General features: G+C 44.4%; 1 protein-coding gene across 1 annotated transcript in view; it reads left to right on the top strand.

The window, feature by feature from the left end:
* LOC124798231 (UDP-glycosyltransferase UGT5-like) overlaps window positions 1-23603 on the top strand; it is a 111652-nt gene that overhangs the window by 48564 nt on the left and 39485 nt on the right. The window contains exons 4-5 of the mRNA XM_047261546.1: window positions 2835-3155; window positions 7499-7721. Coding sequence (XP_047117502.1) covers window positions 2835-3155; window positions 7499-7721 — 544 coding nt within the window. The remainder of the gene's footprint in view (window positions 1-2834; window positions 3156-7498; window positions 7722-23603) is intronic.

The following is a 23603-nucleotide window of genomic DNA, read 5'->3' as shown; positions in this document are numbered from 1 at the left end:
GATGGCTTGAAAACCGAAATCGTTTTATTCAATTATATTACTATTGCCAGTCTGAATTTAGTATCCTCTCCACTTCGGCTACAGTCGGTGAAGCCAGCTGTTGTGCTGTGGATTAACATATATCAGTAACTCGATCGCATGAAGTCACGAAGGCACTCCTCTGGTAAGGACCCTGTCCATTAATACACAGCTTTACGCTCTCTCCCTTCCTCCTTCCTATCCATCTTCATCTACCCCTACTTGCCCTTTTGCCTTGTATGTCGCTAGTGTTGTATAAATCACTGAGCTACACAAATGAAGTGGGTCTATTCCTATATTTTAGCCGGCCGTGGTGGCCGAGCGGTTCTAGGCACTTCAGTCCGGAACCGCGCGACTGCTACGGTCGCAGGTTCGAATCCTGCCTCGGGCATGGCTGTGTGTGATGTTCTTAGGTTAGTTAGGTTTAAGTAGTTCTAAGTTCTAGGGGACTGATGACCTCAGATGTTAAGTCCCATAGTGCTCAGAACCATTTGAACCATTTTTTTCTATATTTTCACGGGAACATAGAAGCAAATTTAAGTGAGGCCCTACCGTGGGTTTTAGACGATGATGAGATGAAGAAGATAAAAATTTGAAGTTTGTGCTGTGTCTGGACCTAGCTTGGGCTTTTAGAATGAATGTTTTAGGTTCTTTGTAGCTGGTTCTTGTTGGCTCAGAGAAGTGATCACTCAGGTACATTTATATCTTTTCTGTACAATTTTTTATGCGAACTTGATCATGACGCAGACCAGACCACTTCCATTGCATTAACGATAAATTTAACGTACTAGAGGCGTACAATAAGTGAAGCAACACATTTTTTTAAAAGATGGTTGGTTTCGTTCAGGATTCCAATACACCACAAAATTCCCCACTATTTTGGTTATAAAATCCGATTCTTCAAAACAATCTCTGCCCGCGTCGTACCACTGTACTGATCGACGTTAGAGCCAACGTCTTGGTGCATCAGTAACCTCCCCATCGTTCATGTATTACTTCCTGCGCAGTGCATTCGTCATTGGGCCAAACACATGGAAGTCGAAAGGTGCGAGATGCGGGCTGTAGGGTGGATGAAGAAGAACAGTCCAATGAAGTTTTGTGAGGTGCTCAGACGTGTGTGAGAAATCGTGTTGTCAATCAGAAGGAGAAGTTCGTTCGCAATTTTGTGCCGACGAACATGCTGAAATCGTTTCTTCGATTTCCTAAGGGTAGGACAGTACAATTCAAAGTTGATCATTACAATATGAACGAGGACATAAAACAGAATGACCCCTTTGTAGTCACAGAAGACCGTCACCATGACTTTACAAGCTGAAGGTGCGGCTTTGACCTTCTTCGGAAGAGAGTTGGCACCACTATGTGGATTGCTGTTTTGTTTCTGTTTCGGAATGATGAAACCATGTTTCATGGCCTGTAAAGATATTCGACAAAAAATTGCCACGATTTGCCTTGTCACGTGCAAGCAACTCCTCAAAGATGGTCCTTCGCTGCGGCGAGGAATCCAGCGAGCACACACCTTTCAGTACCCCAACAGGTGGAAGAGAGTGTCAGTGCTAGCAGCAGAGTCGTCCAACTGAGCAGCGAAGTGTCTGATTTTGATCTGTAGGTCATCTCAGATGAGAGTGTCCGCACGCTCCAACATTTCAGGAGTCACAGCAGTGTGCGGCCGGCCAGCACACGGGAGACTGGACAAGTGTACGGGACCTCCCCGCGATGATGACAGCTGTCTCGTCCAACGACTAACCATGCTTTTCTTCACTGTGAGGTCTCTGTAGACGTTCTATTATTGTCTGTGATGCTCTGGTTTTCCGCCAAAAGGAACTCAGTGACAGCTGTCTGCTTGGAATGCACCTTCGCTACAGACGCCATTTTGAAGGCTACATATAGTGCTGCCACGTACGGGGACTTCATGAATCTATAGTGACTCAAGTGGTTATATTCCACGATGGATGTCCCACGGCAAATTCCGCCTTTTTTCAACGGAAACTGGCCCAGAAAGAAAGCGCTGCGATAGTTATTGGAGTTATTAACACATGATGCATGATACATATATTAACAGATGCATGCTTCAGAAGATGCAGATACAGGGGAATGGAGGATCAGATTCAACCAAGAGCTTGAGGAACTATACCAGGAGTCCAACATAGCAGGAACTGTCAAAGCCAAACGAATGCAGTGGGCCAGCCATGTGGCCCGGATGGAGGATCACAGATGACCTCGGAAGCTCCTGGATTTCACACCTACAGGAAAGAGACCGCCAGGGAGACCCAAGAAGCGTTGGAGGGATGAACTCCATGAAGATTTAAACCAAGTGTCAATAGATGTGAATGGATGGCGGATAATTGCAATGGACAGAATACAGTGGAGGAGGAAACTTGTAGATGCGTGCGGTCCACTGGGCCTGATCACGTGGCAGTAGTAGTAGTAGTAGTAGTAGTAGTAGTAGCATACCACTGTGAGCTTAAAGTCTGCCGTATGATGTAATAGTTGAAGCTAGTTGCAGCAGAACCATGTTTCAAAGCAGCACTTTGGCTGTATATGGAGAAATAACTATTTCTTTGGCTTAATGATCACCATTTGACCTCTGTTCAAATAAAACCCGTAAACTAAAGCATCAAAACGGTGCAGACTCTGTGATTCAGATGTCGCAACATGATACATGTTGTTACATCATGCAACGAACAGTATTGTGAGTCTGGACTAGATTAGATGCCAGTAGATTACCAGATGTAAGGAGTCCCTTTCTTGTACTGTAAACGTTAATTTAAATAATGAAAAGAAATACATTTTACAACCTTTTTTTTACTCTGCTACAGATGGGAAACCCAGACCATCCCGCCTACATGGACTTGTACTTCTCTCCCAACTCGGCGCCCTTCACCTTCTGGCAGAGGGTGAAAAACTCGTTCCTGCACGTCGCGGCCCGCTTCTGCGACTGGTGGTTCGCAGAGCGAGGGATGGACCAGCTGCTGGGAGAGGTGTTCGGCGACGCGGTGCCCCCGATCAGGGAGATAGTGCGCAACACGAGCCTGCTGCTCGTCAACAGCCACTGGAGCGCCGGCCACCCTATGCCCACGGTGCCGGGCCTCGTCGAGGTTGGCGGCCTGCACGTCAAGGAGCCGAAGCCGCTGCCACAGGTATGGGGCCCGCAAAATATCTTGGCACGTACATGCACAAGCAGTGCAGTAGGGGAGGGGACGGCGGTATGGTGGGGGCTCCGCTGTGGACGGCCACTGTGCCGCAGGCGAATGGCAGCTCGACAGCTGAGATCAACACTCATATATTGCATAACATGTAAGCTACTGCTAACATGTCAACAAACAGTCATATTGCACTGTGATCAACAATTCGACTAATATCGATGTCCAAAGTCAATAGTTTCTCACTAGAGTACCGAAGAAAAGACAGTCATAGAAACGAAGTATTTACCATGGCAAAACAAATCGAACCACACACCATCACAAGAAAATCTTATAAAACCAAAACTAATCATATGTTAAAAATATAGCATAATGGGCTACATCACTGATACAATACTGAAAATGGACGATAAAGAACGCATCTATTGCGGAAATTGTCAGCCAAAGGCAACCTTTTCGCCAATATCACCTATATATTAAACTTTATTCTCCTTGTTCCACATATTACCTGAAGTAGTGATATGATGGGAAGTACATGCACCTATGTTCCTCCCTCTCCCTCATACTCCTAATTGTGTAATTGAAAGAGCACACATTTTAGTGGGTGCTCCAATACACGAGGGCAGTTTCTTATTTTTGTTTTGACCTCTGATAGGTCCTAAATCAATGACAATTGTATATAAAAATTATTATATGAGAAAATTTACTGGGTGATCAAAAAGTCAGTATAAATTTGAAAACTGAATAAATCACGGAATAATGTAGATAGAGAGGTAGAAATTGACACACATGCTTGGAATGACACGGTGTTTTATTAGAACAAAAAAAATACGAAAGTTAAAAAAATGTCTGACAGACGGCGCTTCATGTAATCAGAATAGCAATAACTAGCATAACAAAGTAAGACAAAGCAAAGATGATGTCCTTTACAGCAAATGCCCAATATGCCCACCATCAATCCTCAACAATAGCTGTAGTCGAGGAATAATGTTGTGAACAGCACTGTAAAGCATGTCCGGAGTTATGGTGAGGCATTGGCGTCGGATGTTGCCTTTCAGCACACCTTGAGATGTCGGTCGATCACGATACACTTGCGACCTCAGGTAACAAAGCCAATAATCGCATGGACTGAAGTCTGGGGACCTGGGAGGCCAAGCATGACGAAAGTGGCGGCTGAGCACTCGATCATCATCAATCGACGCGCGCAAGAGATCTAGCAATACTTTTTTTTTTGTTCTAATAAAACCCCATGTCATTCCAAGCATGTGTGTCAATTTTTACCTCTCTACATTATTCCGTGTTTTCTTAGGTTTTCAAATTTATACTGACTTTTTGATCACCCGGTATATCACAGCTGGCTAGTACTATTACAGCAATTCACAAATAATGTTCTCCCATTACCATGTAACTGTGCTGATGGTTTAGGTATCGGACTATGCTTCGTTATACAAAAGGTTATGTTTCGCCAGCGGGACATATTTGAAGTAATGGGAATGGGACCAAGGTTCTGGTGGTCATAAAGTAAACTGTAGCTAAGGGAAAGAAAAATGGCTCTCAGCTTAATTAGACAAAATGGTACCATGAGATTATACTGTTCTTTAAGAAAATTGACTATTGTGCATGGCTTTACTTGGCACTAGAGTCTGTTTTGCAAGTAGGAGGCGAAACAGTACCACAATCTAGCAATTCTTGAAACACTAATTTTTCTATGAGCAGCACAGACTGAAACTGAAAAGGTTCTGGCAATACACTGGCTCTCATTAACGTCTGCTTTCTATATTCAACTCAAACAAGCTGAGGCTCGTTACACAAAATCATTTAACAAGGGAGCAGCATAACTAATATGGACATGAAGTGCTTTTGTCTGCGAAAACACTGACAAGTAACAGATCCTTAAACTGGTATGTTAACTGATACGACCACTATATGTTATGTTTGGTACAATATACTTCTTTGCATTAAAGAGAGATTAAGTGAAACATGAGGTGCCTGAATCTGTTACAGACTGAACAGTCTTGGGCACTACATCTTTTAATATCACAAAATCTGTTAAAATAACTGCTGCACTTCCTAAGTACTTTCACTATAAGAAATCGTAGTAACATTGGCTCGTAGTATGGGGACCCAGAAACTATATCAGTTGACTGAGATCGGAACTTAACACTTCTGAAAAGACAGAATAAGGGTTCAAATGGCTCTAAGCACTATGGGACTTTACTTCTGAGGTCATCAGTCCCCTAGAACTTAGAACTACTTAAACCTAACTAACCTAAGGACATCACACACATCCATGCCCGAGGCAGGATTCGAACCTGTGACCGTCGCGGTCGCGCGGTTCCAGACTGTGGCGCGTAGAACCGCTCGGCCACTCCGGCCGGCTAGACAGAATATGGAAACACTTTTTAAACACAAATATATGAAAATAAACACTTTTATGTACATGTGATACAGGTCATTAATCATATGGGCCTTTAAACTTAATGTCGTACAAACACTTTTTATGATCACTGTTTTATTCAGTTACTTTTAATACTGAATAGCGATTTTAGTATGGATGACTTTTAACTGAAGTAATTAGTTCTTGTATTTGCTTGTAGACTAATACAAAACTTTAACTGTTCACTCCTCAAATTTTACGTGGAATATTTCAAAAACAAAGCTAACTGAGAACTTAAGAAAACTACTACTCCCAAAAAGCTAGCGATAAAATAAATGTAAAATATTGCGCATACATAGGAAAACAAATCCACAACTGTACAGCTACATTATTCATCACAAACAGCTCTAGACAACGTCTGCCGTAAAATATGTAGACGTAACTATCCAGAGTGACCTTAAGTGGAATCACCATACAAAACAAGTAGTGGGAAAAGCAGAGGCCACACTCAGATTCAGAGAATGAATCTTAAGGAAATGTAACTCCTCCACGAAAGAAGTGGCTTATAAGGCGCTTGCTCACCAGAATCTTGAGTATTGTTCATCTATCTGCGATCCCCATCAGGTAAGGCTGATAGAGGAGATAGAGAAGATCCAACGAAGAGCGGCGCGTTTCGTCACGGGATCGTTTAGCTAGCGAGAGAGCTTTACGGAGATGCTAAACAAACTCCACTGGCAGACGTTACAAGAGAGGCGTTGTGCATCACGAAGAGATTTGCTACTGAAATTTCTTGACAGCACTTTTCAGGAGGAGTCAGTCAACATATTACTTCCCCCCACATACATCTCGCGTATTGACCACGAGGAGAAAATTTGAGAAGTTACAGGCAATGCAGAGGTTTACCGACAATCATACTTCCCACGCACTATCCGCGAGTGGAACAGGTCTGGAGGGATCAGATAGTGGTACCGAAAGTTCTCTCCGCCACACACCATTAGGTGCCTTGGCGGAGTGTGGTATAGATGTAGAACATGCAGTATGGTGTAATATCCTAAGTCATACAGACATAAAAGGGGATTAAACTTACTTGTTGTAATTGCATGCATTACATCAAGTAGATAGAAAACCTACTCAAATGCCGCGCGGGATTAGCCGAGCGGTCTAGGGCGCTGCAGTCATGGACTGTGCGGCTGGTCCTGGCGGAGATTCGAGTCCTCCCTCGGGGATGGGTGTGTCCTTGTCCTTAGGACAATTTAGGTTAAGTGGTGTATAAGCTTGGGAACTGATGACCTTGGCAGTTAAGTCCCATAAGACATCTCACACATTTGAACATTTTTTGAACCTACTCAAATTCACAATAGTGAGAGAGAGAGAGAGAGAGAGAGAGAGAGAGAGAGAGAGAGAGAGAGAGAGAGATTCTCGAAGTATGCGGAGACTGTTTGAAAACAGAATTTCTTGTAAATCGTCTTTACTGCAGACAAGCTCGGGATAAATATGTATCGTAGAATTTTAGTTGTATCGGAGAGAGAAATGAGAAATTACGATTTTAATTTAGTCAAACTGAAGCAATGTGACATGCTAATGTGACACAGATGGTATCATCGTGAAGCAAATATTTCAGATCGACTCAAATGCAAAGCTGGTTAAATGACACTATGTTTGGCACTGTAATATGTTTTTTTGTACAGGGTGCTCAAAATAAAAATGTCCCGGAACATATTTCACGCAGCTTAAGACAGGCGACCCAACCGACATCATCCGAACCCAGAGCAGATTATGTACGTTGGGTTGCCTCTCTTAAGGTGCATGAAATACTTTCCGGGACCATTTTAGCTCGCCCACTTTGTTCGTTAGTAATTTATATGAAGCCACCACTGACCCACTAAAGTGCCAACACCCACTGTACTCTGGCGCGAGCTCGGCGCCTTCCCTACTCACCTTCGTGGCTGGTACTCGTTTACAGGAGCTGCAGCAGTTCCTGGACGGCAGCCCGCAGGGCGTGGTGTACTTCAGCCTGGGCACCATGGTGCGGCCAGACTCGTTCGCGCCGGAGAAGCTCCAGGCGCTGCTGGACGTCTTCGCCGAGCTGCCGCAGAGGGTGCTCTGGAAGGTGGACCCCGCCAAGGTGCCGCGCCTGCCGCCCAACGTGATGGCCAGCAAGTGGATGCCGCAGAACGACGTCCTCAGTATGTTCCTGCTTGTCTCAACTCCGCTTCCATGGGCGGTGAAAGCTGCTACGCTGCTATACGCTTCACTCTATTGGGAAATCTTTTTCAGTCGTGAGAAAAAAGCTGGTTTGCAGTAGTAGTCCACTTCCTCGAAAATTTTGTTGTGGTTTTTAGACCGAGGACTAGTTTGATGCAGTTCTCTGTGCTGCTCTATCCTGCGCAACCCCGTTCACCTCTGCGTAACTGTCGCAACCTACATCCATTTGAATCTGCTTTCTCTTCTCAAGCCTTGGACCCACTCTGATGTATTCTCCACTCTTCTGTCTGGTAAATCTCACGTAGTTACATGCCTGAGAAACCACACGTTCCAAGTCAACTAGAGGAATATTTATTACAACACAGTAGGATATCAGCTAAACAAAAAACATTTGCTTACAATACTTAACACCGATCTCTCACAGACTTCTATCAGGCGTTCGCCTAGAAAACAAAAAGTTACTTAAATATATTTAGTGGCTGTTCTTTCGGGTAGACGACACATATACAGGGTTATTACAAATGATTGAAGCGATTTCACAGCTCTACAATAACTTTATTATTTGAGATATTTTCACAATGCTTTGCACACACATACAAAAACTCAAAACGTTTTTTTAGGCATTCAAAAATGTTCGATATGTGCCCCTTTAGTGATTCAGCAGACATCAAGCCGACAATCAGGTTCCTCCCACACTCGGCGCAGCGTATCCCCATCAATGAGTTCGAAAGCATCGTTGATGCGAGCACGCAGTTCTGGCGCGTTTCTTGGTAGAGGAGGTTTAAACACTGAATCTTTCACATAACCCCACAGAAAGAAATCGCATGCGGTTAAGGTGGGAGAGCGTGGAGGCCATGACATGAATTGCTGATCATGATCTCCACCACGACCGATCCATCGGTTTTCCAATCTCCTGTTTAAGAAATGCCGAACATCATGATGGAAGTGCGGTGGAGCACCATCCTGTTGAAGTCGGCGCTGTCGCTCTCCACTTGTGGCATGAGCCAATTTTCCAGCATGTCCAGATACACGTGTCCTGTAACGTCTTTTTCGCAGAAGAAAAAGGGGCCGTAAACTTTAAACCGTGAGATTGCACAAAACACGTTAACTTTTGGTGAATTGCGAATTTGCTGCACGAATGCGTGAGGATTCTCTACCGCCCAGATTCGCACATTGTGTCTGTTCACTTCACCATTAAGAAAAAATGTTGCTTCATCACTGAAAACAAGTTTCGCACTGAACGCATCCTCTTCCGTGAGCTGTTGCAACCGCGCCGAAAATTCAAAGCGTTTGACTTTGTCATCGGGTGTCAGGGCTTGTAGCAATTGTAAACGGTAAGGCTTCTGCTTTAGCCTTTTCCGTAAGATTTTCCAAACCGTCGGCTGTGGTACGTTTAGCTCCCTGCTTGCTTTATTCGTCGACTTGCGCGGGCTACGCGTGGAACTTGCCCGTACGCGTCCGACCGTTTCTTCGCTCACCGCAGGCCGACCCGTTGATTTCCCCTTACAGAGGCATCCAGAAGCTTTAAACTGCGCATACCACCGCCGAATGGAATTAGCAGTTGGTGGATCTTTGTTGAACTTCGTCCTGAAGTGTCGTTGCACTGTTATGACTGACTGATGTGAGTGCATTTCAAGCACGACATACGCTTTCTCGGCTCCTAACGCCATTTTGCCTCACTGCGCTCTCGAGCACTCTGGCGGCAGAAACCTGAAGTGCGGCTTCAGCCGAACAAAACTTTATGAGTTTCTCTACGTATCTGTAGTGTGTCGTGACCATATGTCAATGAATGGAGCTACATTGAATTTATGAAATCACTTCAATCATTTGTAATAGCCCTGTATATAATTAAGACGAAACGGACAATGATCTCTTCGGTTCGGATGCACACCAGGCTCCAACTATTACGAGAATCGGGGAAACGCCATGAGTAATAAGGATGGTGGGCAATGGGCACTGTATTCGTAGTGTGTGGATAAGTTGAAAATTTGGGTCTGACGGGAGGAGTACCAGGGTAGGCCGTGCAGATGCACTAACCACTGTGACCGGATGGCTTATTGGTCAGAGCAACTGTCTGGTAAGCACGAGACCCGGTCTCGAATCCTGGTCTGGCACACGTTTTCATCTTTCCCCCATTGATTTACATCAATACCCACTCGCAATCAATGTCAGTCATTCATGTATGACTTAAAGTTAGTTAAGATTAAGAAAGTAAAGACTAATACAACGAAGTTCCCCACTGGCAGGAAGGAGAGTGTACTCGGCAGCAACTGGCCGATGATACTTCCCGGAGGTGACGTTGGATAGGTGCAAAGTCCTCTGTCGGTGGCTCCTACCGGCCCCTGACGGAAGGGTTGAAAAAGAGACTAAATATATAAAATTAATACATAAAGAGATTAAAAGATGTATGGGATGGCATGGATCTGGAGCATTGTCATAATCCAAAATACCTGGGGGTGGCTCTGGACGGTGCGCTGACGTTCAGGCAGCAGTGTCCAAACTTTAAACAAAAACTATGGGCCCGCAATAACATAATCAGTAAGTTCACAAGCAATGGATGAAGTGGCCAACCGACAGTACTCAGAACATCGGCACTTGCATTACGTTACTTTGCCGCTGAATACCCCTGCCGTCTTTGGTACAGTTGTACCATGTGGATGTTGCCGTCAACGAGACATATAGAATGACATCAGAATGCTTGAGGGACGCTGCTACCTACAAACTCTGCAGTTTGGTGGGGATAGCCTCGCCAGATATAAAGACGGTAAGTTACCGCTAACACAGAGAGATGCAAAATGGAACTGAAAGCTGCTCACCCATTGCGTGGACACCAATTTCCGCTAAGCAGGCTGAAATCTAGGAAGAGCTTACCAGAAACTTCCGTCCACGAGAGAGCATCACCGTCAATGGCACGACAAAACCTGTGGTCAACCAGAAACGCAGATATAGCATCATGGATCCCAGCTTCGGAGGCCCTACCCTCAGTAGAAAATCTGCAATGTAAAACGTGGAAGTCCCTCAACAGACTGAGAAGAGAGGTGTGTACAACAAAGGATAATATGGCCAAATGGAACGAAGTGGGGGTGCATAGAACACAGGATAATATGGCCAAATGGAACTATCTTGGAGACCTGTCAAACCACCTAGCCCCTCTGCAGCTGTGGCAACTTTCCTCTCGGCTGGAGGATTTACTGTGGGCCAGAGACAATGCCGTCGAAGTCGCTAATTTTTGGTCTGACTACATTTAGAGTTTGTAATGTATTTATTTACAACTATTATTATATGGCTCTAATTGTCTCAAAGTATATATATATATATATATATATATATATATATATATATATATATATATATATATGCCGTCGAAGTCACTAATTTTTGGTCTGACTACATTTAGAGTTTGTAATGTATTTATTTACAACAATTATTATATGGCTCTAATTGTCTCAAAGTATATATATATATATATATATATATATATATATGCCGTCCCCCCCATGAACCATGGACCTTGCCGTTGGTGGGGAGGCTTGCGTGCCTCAGCGATACAGATAGCCGTACCGTAGGTGCAACCACAACGGAGGGGTATCTCTTGAGAGGCCAGACAAACGTGTGGTTCCTGAAGAGGGGCAGCAGCCTTTTCAGTAGTTGCAAGGGCAACAGTCTGGATGATTGACTGATCTGGCCTTGTAACAATAACCAAAACGGCCTTGCTGTGCTGGTACTGCGAACGGCTGAAAGCAAGGGGAAACTACAGCCGTAATTTTTCCCGAGGGCATGCAGCTTTACTATATGATTACATGATGATGGCGTCCTCTTGGGTAAAATATTCCGGAGGTAAAATAGTCCCCCATTCGGATCTCCGGGCGGGGACTACTCAAGAGGATGTCGTTATCAGGAGAAAGAAAACTGGCGTTCTACGGATCGGAGCGTGGAATGTCAGATCCCTTAATCGGGCAGGTAGGTTAGAAAATTTAAAAAGGGAAATGGATAGGTTGAAGTTAGATATAGTGGGAATTAGTGAAGTTCGGTGGCAGGAGGAACAAGACTTCTGGTCAGGTGACTACAGGGTTATAAACACAAAATCAAATAGGGGTAATGCAGGTGTAGGTTTAATAATGAATAGGAAAATAGGAATGCGGGTAAGCTACTACAAACAGCATAGTGAACGCATTATTGTGGCCAAGATAGATACGAAGCCCACACCTACTACAGTAGTACAAGTTTATATGCCAACTAGCTCTGCAGATGACGAAGAAATTGAAGAAATGTATGATGAAATAAAAGAAATTATTCAGATTGTGAAGGGAGATGAAAATTTAATAGTCATGGGTGACTGGAATTCGAGTGTAGGAAAAGGGAGAGAAGGAAACATAGTAGGTGAATATGGACTGGGGGACAGAAATGAAAGAGGAAGCCGCCTGGTAGAATTCTGCACAGAGCACAACATAATCATAACTAACACTTGGTTTAAGAATCATGAAAGAAGGTTGTATACATGGAAGAACCCTGGAGATACTAAAAGGTATCAGATAGATTATATAATGGTAAGACAGAGATTTAGGAACCAGGTTTTAAATTGTAAGACATTTCCAGGGGCAGATGTGGACTCTGACCACAATCTATTGGTTATGACCTGTAGATTAAAACTGAAGAAACTGCAAAAAGGTGGGAATTTAAGGAGATGGGACCTGGATAAACTAAAAGAACCAGAGGTTGTACAGAGATTCAGGGAGAGCATAAGGGAGCAATTGACAGGAATGGAGGAAATAAATACAGTAGAAGAAGAATGGGTAGCTTTGAGGGATGAAGTAGTGAAGGCAGCACAGGATCAAGTAGGTAAAAAGACGAGGGCTAGTAGAAATCCTTGGGTAACAGAAGAAATATTGAATTTAATTGATGAAAGGAGAAAATATAAAAATGCAGTAAGTGAAACAGGCAAAAAGGAATACAAACGTCTCAAAAATGAGATCGACAGGAAGTGCAAAATGGCTAAGCAGGGATGGCTAGAGGACAAATGTAAGGATGTAGAGGCCTATCTCACTAGGGGTAAGATAGATACCGCCTACAGGAAAATTAAAGAGACCTTTGGAGATAAGAGAACGACTTGTATGAATATCAAGAGCTCAGATGGAAACCCAGTTCTAAGCAAAGAAGGGAAAGCAGAAAGGTGGAAGGAGTATATAGAGGGTCTATACAAGGGCGATGTACTTGAGGACAATATTATGGAAATGGAAGAGGATGTAGATGAAGATGAAATGGGAGATACGATACTGCGTGAAGAGTTTGACAGAGCACTGAAAGACCTGAGTCGAAACAAGGCCCCCGGAGTAGACAATATTCCATTGGAACTACTGACGGCCGTGGGAGAGCCAGTCCTGACAAAACTCTACCATCTGGTGAGCAAGATGTATGAAACAGGCGAAATACCCTCAGACTTCAAGAAGAATATAATAATTCCAATCCCAAAGAAAGCAGGTGTTGATAGATGTGAAAATTACCGAACTATCAGCTTAATAAGTCACAGCTGCAAAATACTAACACGAATTCTTTACAGACGAATGGAAAAACTAATAGAAGCCAAACTCGGGGAAGATCAGTTTGGATTCCGTAGAAACACTGGAACACGTGAGGCAATACTGACCTTACGACTTATCTTGGAAGTAAGATTAAGGAAAGGCAAACCTACGTTTCTAGCATTTGTAGACTTAGAGAAAGCTTTTGACAATGTTGACTGGAATACTCTCTTTCAAATTCTAAAGGTGGCAGGGGTAAAATACAGGGAGCGAAAGGCTATTTACTATTTGTACAGAAACCAGATGGCAGTTATAAGAGTCCAGGGACATGAAAGGGAAGCAGTGGTTGGGAAGGGAGTAAGACGGGGTTGTAGCCTGTCCCCGATGTTGTTCAATCTGTATATTGAGCAAGCAGTAAAGGAAACAAAAGAAAAATTCGGAGTAGGTATTAAAATTCATGGAGAAGAAATAAAAACTTGGAGGTTCGCCGATGACATTGTAATTCTGTCAGAGACAGCTAAGGACTTGGAAGAGCAGTTGAATGGAATGGACAGTGTCTTGAAAGGAGGATATAAAATGAACATCAACAAAAGCAAAACAAGGATAATGGAATGTAGGCTAATTAAGTCGGGTGATGCAGAGGGAATTAGATTAGGAAATGAGGCACTTAAAGTAGTAAAGGAGTTTTGCTATTTGGGGAGCAAAATAACTGATGATGGTCGAAGTAGAGAGGATATAAAATGTAGGCTGGCAATGGCAAGGAAAGCGTTTCTGAAGAAGAGAAATTTGTTAACATCCAGTATTGATTTAAGTGTCAGGAAGTCATTTCTGAAAGTATTCGTATGGAGTGTAGCCATGTATGGAAGTGAAACATGGACGATAAATAGTTTGGACAAGAAGAGAATAGAAGCTTTCGAAATGTGGTGCTACAGAAGAATGCTGAAGATTAGGTGGGTAGATCACATAACTAATGAGGAAGTATTGAATAGGATTGGGGAGAAGAGAAGATTGTGGCACAACTTGACCAGAAGAAGGGATCGGTTGGTAGGACATGTTCTGAGGCATCAAGGGATCACCAATTTAGTATTGGAGAGCAGCGTGGAGGGTAAAAATCGTAGGGGGAGACCAAGAGATGAATACACTAAGCAGATTCAGAAGGATGTAGGTTGCAGTAGGTACTGGGAGATGAAAAAGCTTGCACAGGATAGAGTAGCATGGAGAGCTGCATCAAACCAGTCTCAGGACTGAAGACCACAACAACAACATATATGCCGTCGAAGTCGCTAATTTTTGGTCTGACTACATTTAGAGTTTGTAATGTATTTATTTACAACTATTATTATATGGCTCTAATTGTCTCAAAGTATATATATATATATACTTTGAGACAATTAGAGCCATATAATAATAGTTGTAAATAAATACATTACAAACTCTAAATGTAGTCAGACCAAAAATTAGCGACTTCGACGGCATTGTCTCTGGCCCACAGTAAATCCTCCAGCCGAGAGGAAAGTTGCCACAGCTGCAGAGGGGCTAGGTGGTTTGACAGGTCCCCAAGATAGTTCCATTTGGCCATATTATCCTGTGTTCTATGCACCCCCACTTCGTTCCATTTGGCCATATTATCCTTTGTTGTACACACCTCTCTTCTCAGTCTGTTGAGGGACTTCCACGTTTTACATTGCAGATTTTCTACTGAGGGTAGGGCCTCCGAAGCTGGGATCCATGATGCTATATCTGCGTTTCTGGTTGACCACAGGTTTTGTCGTGCCATTGACGGTGATGCTCTCTCGTGGACGGAAGTTTCTGGTAAGCTCTTCCTAGATTTCAGCCTGCTTAGCGGAAATTGGTGTCCACGCAATGGGTGAGCAGCTTTCAGTTCCATTTTGCATCTCTCTGTGTTAGCGGTAACTTACCGTCTTTATATCTGGCGAGGCTATCCCCACCAAACTGCAGAGTTTGTAGGTAGCAGCGTCCCTCAAGCATTCTGATGTCATTCTATATGTCTCGTTGACGGCAACATCCACATGGTACAACTGTACCAAAGACGGCAGGGGTATTCAGCGGCAAAGTAACGTAATGCAAGTGCCGATGTTCTGAGTACTGTCGGTTGGCCACTTCATCCATTGCTTGTGAACTTACTGATTATGTTATTGCGGGCGCATAGTTTTTGTTTAAAGTTTGGACACTGCTGCCTGAACGTCAGCGCACCGTCCAGAGCCACCCCCAGGTATTTTGGATTATGACAGTGCTTCTGATCCATGCCATCCCATACATCTTTTAATTTTCTATTTTCGTCTTTTTTTCGTAGACGAAAAGCGCATACTTTAGTTTTAGCCGGTTTCGGTTTCGCGTATTTATTTTAGTACTCCCCCTGCGAGGGTGTGAAGTCGGAATATTTGACTGGAGCCATTAGCGCCAGATCGGCAGCATAATTGAAGATTTTTGTGTTAAAAAGTTGTGGGTAATCGATACTCTTACATCTCAGACAAGGATGGTACTATGACGCTACTTTGGTGTAGAACGCGTTTTTGTATTCTCCATCTACTTTCCTCGCCATCTAGATCGACGTAGAATCTACGGTCCTAAAGGACAGTTCCCATGAATTCGGTAAAGTCAAAAGCTCTCGTTAATTCTTTGACAGATTTAACCGTCGTTTGAGTGTACAACAGGTTTTATTCCACAATCTAGATTTCGGCCTTAGAGGATTTTCAAGTGTTACAGGTACCAAAAATCGTTATTAATTGATATAGTTCTTGGAACACGGTATTGTGCTGCACAGTACCGTAAGCTGTGGACGGATCCACAAACACTGCTCCTGTGACCAAACCGCGCTCTAAATCATTTTGTGCAATTTTTATTGCACCAAACTCAGATTATTGTGGGATCAGTTGTGGTTCGGTGACACTGCCGAGACGATTAAGTAATATTCTTCCGAACATTATAGGGCGAAAGTTCTTGGCATAGCAGCTGCTTGCCGGGTTTCAGTGTGGCGATGATCATTCTCCTCTTCCAGATTTTAGGAAGACAGTTGTTATACAACTGCAGCAGCCATTCCGTAGGCGCAGGCCCAGAAAGCTTATTCTGTTCCACTAAGAAATCGTCAACTGGATCCGCTGAGAGCAGGACCTCTGGTTGCGATGAGACCCTCGCTAGCAGCCCAAGTGCACTCCGTGTGCATACCGGGGGGAGTCATTCCAGATGTGGAAAGGGTCCTTCCGGATGTCATGGAGGGTACAGGGTGCACCCATCTGCAGGTGGTCGCTCATGTCGGCACCAATGATGTGTGTCGCTATGGATCGGAGGAAATCCTCTCTGGCTTCCGGCGGCAACCTGATTTGGTGAAGACTGCCAGTCTCGCTAGCGGGATGAAAGCAGAGCTCACCATCTGCAGCATCGTCGACAGGACTGACTGCGGACCTTTGGTACAGAGCCGAGTGGAGGGTCTGAATCAGAGGCTGAGATGGTTCTGCGACCGTGTGGGCTGCAGATTCCTCGACTTGCGCCATAGGGTGGTGGGGTTTCGGATTCCGCTGGATAGGTCAGGAGGCCACTACACACAGCAGGTGGCTACACGGTTTGCAAGGCTTGTGTGGCGTGGACTGGGCGGTTTTTTAGGTTAGATGGCCTCGGGCAAGTACAGAAAGGGCAACAGCCTCAAACGGTGCGGGGGAAAGTCAGGACATGCAGGGAACAAGCAGCAATCGGTATCGTAATTGTAAACTGTTTAAGCTGCGTTGGTAAAGTACCGGAACTTCAAGCGCTGATAGAAAGCACCGAAGCTGAAATAGTTATAGGTACGAAAAGCTGGCTGAAGCCAGAAATAAATTCTGCCGAAATTTTTACAAAGGCACAGACGGTGTTTAGAAAGGATGCATGCAACCGGTGGTGGCGTGTTTGTCGCTGTTAGTAGTAGTTTATCCTGTAGTGGAGTAGAAGTGTATAGTTCCTGTGAATTATTATGGGTGGGGGTTATACTCAACAACCGAGCTAAGTTAATAATTGGCTCCTTTTACCGACCGAACACAGCATGTTGTTCTCAATGGAGAGACGTCTACAGACGTTAAAGTAACCTCTGGCGTGTCAGAGGGGGGTGTTATGGGACCATTGCTTTTCACAATATATATAAATGACCTAGTAGATAGTGTCGGAGGTTCCATACGGCTTTTCGCGGATGATGGGGTCATATACAGAGAAGTTGAAGCATTAGAAAATTGCAACGAAATGCAGGAAGACCTGCAGCGGACAGGCACTTGGCACAGGGAGTAGCAACTGACCCTTAACATAGACAACTGTAATATATTGCGAATTCACAGAAAGAAGGGTCCTTTATTGTATGATAATTTGATAGCGGAACGAACACTGGTAGCAGGTACTTGTGTAAAATATCTGGGAGTATGCGTGCGGAACGATCTGAAGTGGAATCATCATATAAAATTAATTGTTGGTAAGGCGGGTGCGAGGTTGAGATTCATTGGGAGAGTCCTTAGAAAATGTAGTCCATCAACAAAGGAGCTAGCTTACAAAACATTCGTTCGACCTATACTTGAGTATTGCTCATCAGTGTGGGATCCGAACCAGGTCAGGTTGACAGAGGAGATAGAGAAGATCCAAAGAAGAGCGGCGCGTTTCGTCACAGGGTTATTTGGTAAGCGTGATAGCGTTACGGAGATGTTTAGCAAACTCAAGTGGCAGACTCTGCAAGAGAGGTGCTCTGCATCGCGGTGTAGTTTTCTGTCCATGCTTCGAGAGGGTGCGTTTCTGGATGAGGTATCGAATATATTGCTTCCCCCTACTTATACCTCCGAGGAGATCAGGGGTGTAAAATTAGAGAGATTCGAGCGCGCACGGAGGATTTCCGGCAGTCGTTCTTCCCGCGAACAGGAAAGGGCACGTAAAGTACCCTCCGCCACACACCGTTGGGTGGCTTGCGGAGTATAAATGTAGATGTAGATGTAGATGTAGAAGTGCTGGGAGTCGACACCTTGGAGGTATGCACGTTTGTAATGCTCCCCGTCCGCAAGGTCACAGTCCTTCGGGCGTCCAGCTAGCATTTGATATCCTCCATTACCAAACTGACAATTCATTGAAGTCTCAGGGTGTATCCTGTCAACAAACCGTTCTTATAGTCAATATTTTTGCCATTTAATTCGGTATATCCATTTAATCTTCATCATTCTTCTGTAGCCCCACATTTCAAAATCTTCTGTTCTCTCTTGACTGAACTGCTTATTGTTCGCGTTTCACTGCCATACAACGCTACACTCCAGAGAAATATCTTTCGTGATAACGACGTCCTGAGAACCAAATACATTTAGCCATATAGTAGAGCTGCATGCTCTTGGGAAGTTTCCCGTTGGTTTCCGCCATTCGCAGTACCGGCACAGCGAAACCTTCTCGGCCAATCTTTCAAAGCCAGATCAGTCTATCATCGAGGCCGTTGCCTCTGCAGTTGCTAAAAAGGTTGCTTCCCCTGTTCAGGAAACACGTCAATGTCTGCCTCTCCACAGATATGTCGTCGTTGTACACGTGGGATTCTGTGGTTCTTCTGTGGGATTCATGTCAGGAGTTCTGGGTGGCCAAATCATCCGCTCGAACTATCCAGAATGTTCCTCAAACCAGTCGCGAACAGTAGTGGCCCGGTAACATGGCGCACTGTCATCCGTAAGAATTCCATAGTTGTTTGGGAATATGAACCCCATGAATGGCTGCAAATGGTCTCCTATTAACCACACATAACCGTTTCCAATCAGTGTGATCATTTGGACCAGAGGATCCAGTCCATTCCATGCAAACACAGCTCACAGCATTCTGGACCCACCAGCAGCTCCCTCAGTGCCTTGTCGACAACTTAGCTCCGTCGGTTCTTCGCCACACTCGAACCCAACCATCAGTTCTTATCGTACGAAGTCGGGATTCGTCTGACCAGGCCACGGTTTTCCAGTCGTCTAGGGTCCAACCGGTATGGTCACGAACACAGGCGAGGCGCTGCAGGCGACATCGTGCTGTTAGCAAAGGCGTCGGTCGTCTGCTGCCATAGCCCATATTTCGGCGCACATTCCTGATAGATACGTTAGTTGTACGTTCCACATTGGTATGTGCAGTAATTACAGGCAGTGTTGATTGTTTGTTAGCACTGACAATTCTACGCCAACGTCGCTGCCGTCGGCCACTGTGTTGTCCGTGGTGAGAGGTAATGACTGAAATTTGGTGTTCTTGGCACACTCTTGAAACTGTGGATCCCGGAATATTGAATTTCCTACCGATTTCCAAAATGGAATGTCCCAGGCATCTAGCTCGACCTACCACTCCACGTTCAACGTCTGTTAATTTCCATAGTACGACCATAATCACGCCGGAAGTGTTTTCACATGAATCACCTGAGTACAAATGACAGCTCCGCAAATGCACTACTCTTCTACACCTTGTGTACGCGATGCTACTGCCGTCTGTATACGTGCGTATCGCTGTCCCATGACTTTCGTCATCTCAGTGTACTTGCGTATGGTTGAAATGCGCAAGTCACCTCAACTTGGCACGCCCCATGGTTCCTGGGGTCTTTCAAATGACAAATATCTTGTAAAGTTATCTATGTCCACGAACGTATCTCTCAATGAGTATCCCATTTTAATGGTCTAGTACCAATATTTTTCAGCGGTTGCTGCAGACGGTAAACGGGAAGCTTCCCGATTTTGTGTGCGAATTTAGAGGCTGATCAGAGTTTCGGCACTATTAGAACCTTTTTTTTTTGTCCTTTATCTGCGAAGCGAGGGTAGTTTTTCTCTGTTACAGGTAAATCTGCAACGTGTATGACGTACTTGGTACAAACGGAAGAAGTTTAACGTTAAACATGACGTCAACGATGATGTCATTATAGACGGAACACTAGCTCGGGCTCGGGATACGTGTGAAGGAAACTCTGCCTAGGGGCTAGCCTTAAGTGATTTACAGAAATCGCAGAGAATATAAATCTGGATAGCCGGGAGTGAATTTGAACCCCCGCCCGCACGACTGCAACTCCAGTGTCACACACACGTGCCATGTCTTTCCGACGACGTGGATGGTAATCTACAGATTTGTTGCTTGATCAGAATGAAAGGTCCAAGAGTAAATCGTTACCGTGATAGTGCTGGATTAGCCCATTGTCCGACAAATTCGTTTGTTAACAGCGCCAAATATCAACAGTACAAGGACTGAAATTTCTTTTAAGAACAAAGGCTTTTTCCTCTTATGCAGGGCGAGAGATTCACGATAAATGCAGGCCAGGTATGAGGCCAGTGTCGCTCTTTGTAAAATCGGACTGGGATTCCATCCGGACCTGCTGATTTATTTATTTTCAAATCTTTAAGCTGCTTCTCTACGCAAGTTATGCTTATTGCTATGTCGTTCATACGGGAGCGTACCCGACGGTCAAATGACGATATGTTTGTACGGTTCTCCTGCTGGAACATTTCTTGAACGTGAAATTTAAAAATTCCTCCTTCGGGTAAGTTAAATTGAGTGTTGTCGGTTTTAAATTTATGTACGGTTCCAGGACCTCATGCGTAATACGAATTCTCAATTTACTCATGATTAGGTTTATGGTTGAAAATGATTCTTCAGATGAACGTGCAGTTTGGAATGAGGAAAGAACAGCAAACATTAGTTTTTCCAGCTGATTGTAATTATGTGCCAGGAATAGTACTACAAAGATTAAAAATGAACACGTCTTCTTTCTCCAGGTCTTTGAAAACAGACCATTTGTAAACTAAATTCACATTTGAGCTTCGCTACTACTTCTATATTAGCACAGACGTCCAAATTTGGAGCTTCACAATCACGTGATTTTTTTTTTTTTTTTTGCCGGCCGTAGTGGCCGAGCGGTTAAAGGCGCTACAGTCTGGAACCGCACGACCACTACGGTCGCAGGTTCGAATCCTGCCTCGGGCATGGATGTGTGTGATGTCCTTAGGTTAGTTAGGTTTAAGTAGTTCTAAGTTCTAGGGGACTTACGACCACAGCAGTTGAGTCCCATAGTGCTCAGAGCCATTTTTTTTTTAAATCCAGCAACTGCATTTCAAAGTTCCAGTGTCAATTTCACAGAAATAAAAATTTAATAGTGGTACAGTACTATCAATCGGTTTTTAAACAAAGACTAACGTCGCTTTGCTGATTTTGAATTTTTGAAAGTTGATGAGAAAAGTTTCACTCATAGTTAAAAGTGTTTCTTCAGTTAGCAAATCTCAGTATTACAATTATTTTCTAGGAGATCTTCTGAAATAATTAGAAAGTGAATCAAAATTTTTCTTTCTAAACCTTAAACAAAAAGATATAATTTATTTTCAAATGAAGTAATTTCTAACATCAACAAAATTACAATTCGTGGCCACGTGTTAGCGAACTGCCAGTTGGCTTTTGTCACGGGTTCTTCGGCAGACGTTTGTCTGATGAGATTTTCCTGACGTTTCGCCAGCACTAATGGCTGCCATTGTCGAAGTTTCACCCTCCATTGCTGGTGGTGGACTGAAGTCGAGCTCGCGGCCGCAGACTGTATGTACCTGGCACGCCAAAGTGCAAGGGCTATTCCGTAGTCATTACTACTGCGGGTTTCCCCTTGCTACGTTTGCTGTAGCGTGGGAATCCATGATCCGTTCACCCCGAGGCTTTCTCCCTTCTTGTTGAAGCTGCTGTCATGCTTCCGTATCTGCATTGCTTCCCTGTTTAATTCTGTGAGTACCACTCGTTACATAAAAAGCTACATAAAATCAAGAACTGGGCTACGTGACACATCGGAAAAAGACATGTCGGGTACAGCCTTTCTGTCGTACATTCCCAGGGTGACCGACAGAATCGGATTTGTATTGTGGAAACACAGCGTAGAGGCTATTTATAAACAAATTCAAAGAGTGTCTCAGATTGGAAAGAGAGAGGACCCCACTTGCGATGTCGGGAATATCCCGCATACCACGTACATGTGGAAAAATCTGTGTTGGTATGACTGGACGATCAGTCATCACCTAAGGTAAGCGGCATTGCAGGTGGTGGCCAAATCGGCCGTAGCGGGGCACGCGCTGTGTGAGGCTGTCCACATAGTAAAATTCGCCGACAAGGAATTTACTCGTGTAGAAAAGAGCTGTCACACCTGCTTGTTCAGGGAAGCTATGCAAAAACACAAACACGACAATACCTCAAACAAGAAAGAAGAAATCTTCAGGGTAAACAGAACCCGAATTTCAGTTCTGCAACGAACGAACGTTGAAGGTAGGAGCGGGAGAACCACAGCTGTAATGACCACGGAAAAGCCCTTGGGCGTTGGCACAATCTGCGGCCGCGAGCTCGACACTAGCCCACCACCAGCAATGGAGGTGAAGTTTTACCAACGCCAGCCACTCTTCGCCAGCAATGGCGGGTGGAATTTAAAAATGCGAGCCACTCTTGCAGACGAAGTGTAAGAAAAATCGTCAAACAAACGTCGGCCGAAGAGCCCGAGACAGAAGCCAACAGAATTGTGTTTACTTTCTCCTGTGGGTTACTATTAAGCTGATTTAGATTAGGCGTAACGTCTACAACGAAGTAAATGGACTCGATCAGGCCGAAAAATCTACTTTTGCACATGGGCCACCAAGTTTCAGCAGCACGCCCTCACGTGGTACTTTGTGGAAGAGCCACTCTCCGTGGACCAGAGAGCTACAGGTGGCTAGCCAGCCGTAGTTTGGCGACCACTGCCCTAGTAAAATCGACAGAATGAAGATATTAAGTTCAACACACTCTTTTCACTGTTGAAAGCTCAGTTCCATTCTATTGCTGTGTCATTTTCGCGTTAACTGGTACATTAGGAGGTCAGTACTAACATGTATTTAATATTCATCATCATATAGTATTCTTTCAGAACTTCTATCCCTCTCTCTTCCCCCCTCCCTCCCGCCTAACTCTCTCTCTCTCTCTCTCTCTCTCTCTCTCTCTCTCTCTCTCTCTCTCCCTCCCTCCCTCCATCTCTCCCTCTCCCCTCCTTCCCTACCTCCGTATGCACAGCTAGCAAAGACAGTTGCTACAGCACAAAAGAGTCACGCAAGAAAAGTCGAACTGGCACCACCTGGTGTACTATATGTTTTGATATGCAAATGATTAGTAACTGCACGCAGTAGGTGGGAGTGACACTGTCTACATTTTGCATATAAGAGAACATTACGCAGCGGTTTTCGTGTTCAGAAAGGCCCTTTGATTGTCGTTTGCTTGCTAGAAGCTCGTGTTACGTCTCGTGTATGAAGGAGATGCGTAAAGCAGCACGTGTCCGAATTTCGCAGTGGCAGCAAGTGGTCCTGTTGAGATAACGATCTATCGTTCCGCGATATTGCTGCTCTCGGT

Source organism: Schistocerca piceifrons, chromosome 5 (assembly GCF_021461385.2).
Source record: "Schistocerca piceifrons isolate TAMUIC-IGC-003096 chromosome 5, iqSchPice1.1, whole genome shotgun sequence".
Classification (NCBI taxonomy): domain Eukaryota; kingdom Metazoa; phylum Arthropoda; class Insecta; order Orthoptera; family Acrididae; genus Schistocerca; species Schistocerca piceifrons.
This window is presented reverse-complemented; position numbering and strand designations above follow the sequence as displayed.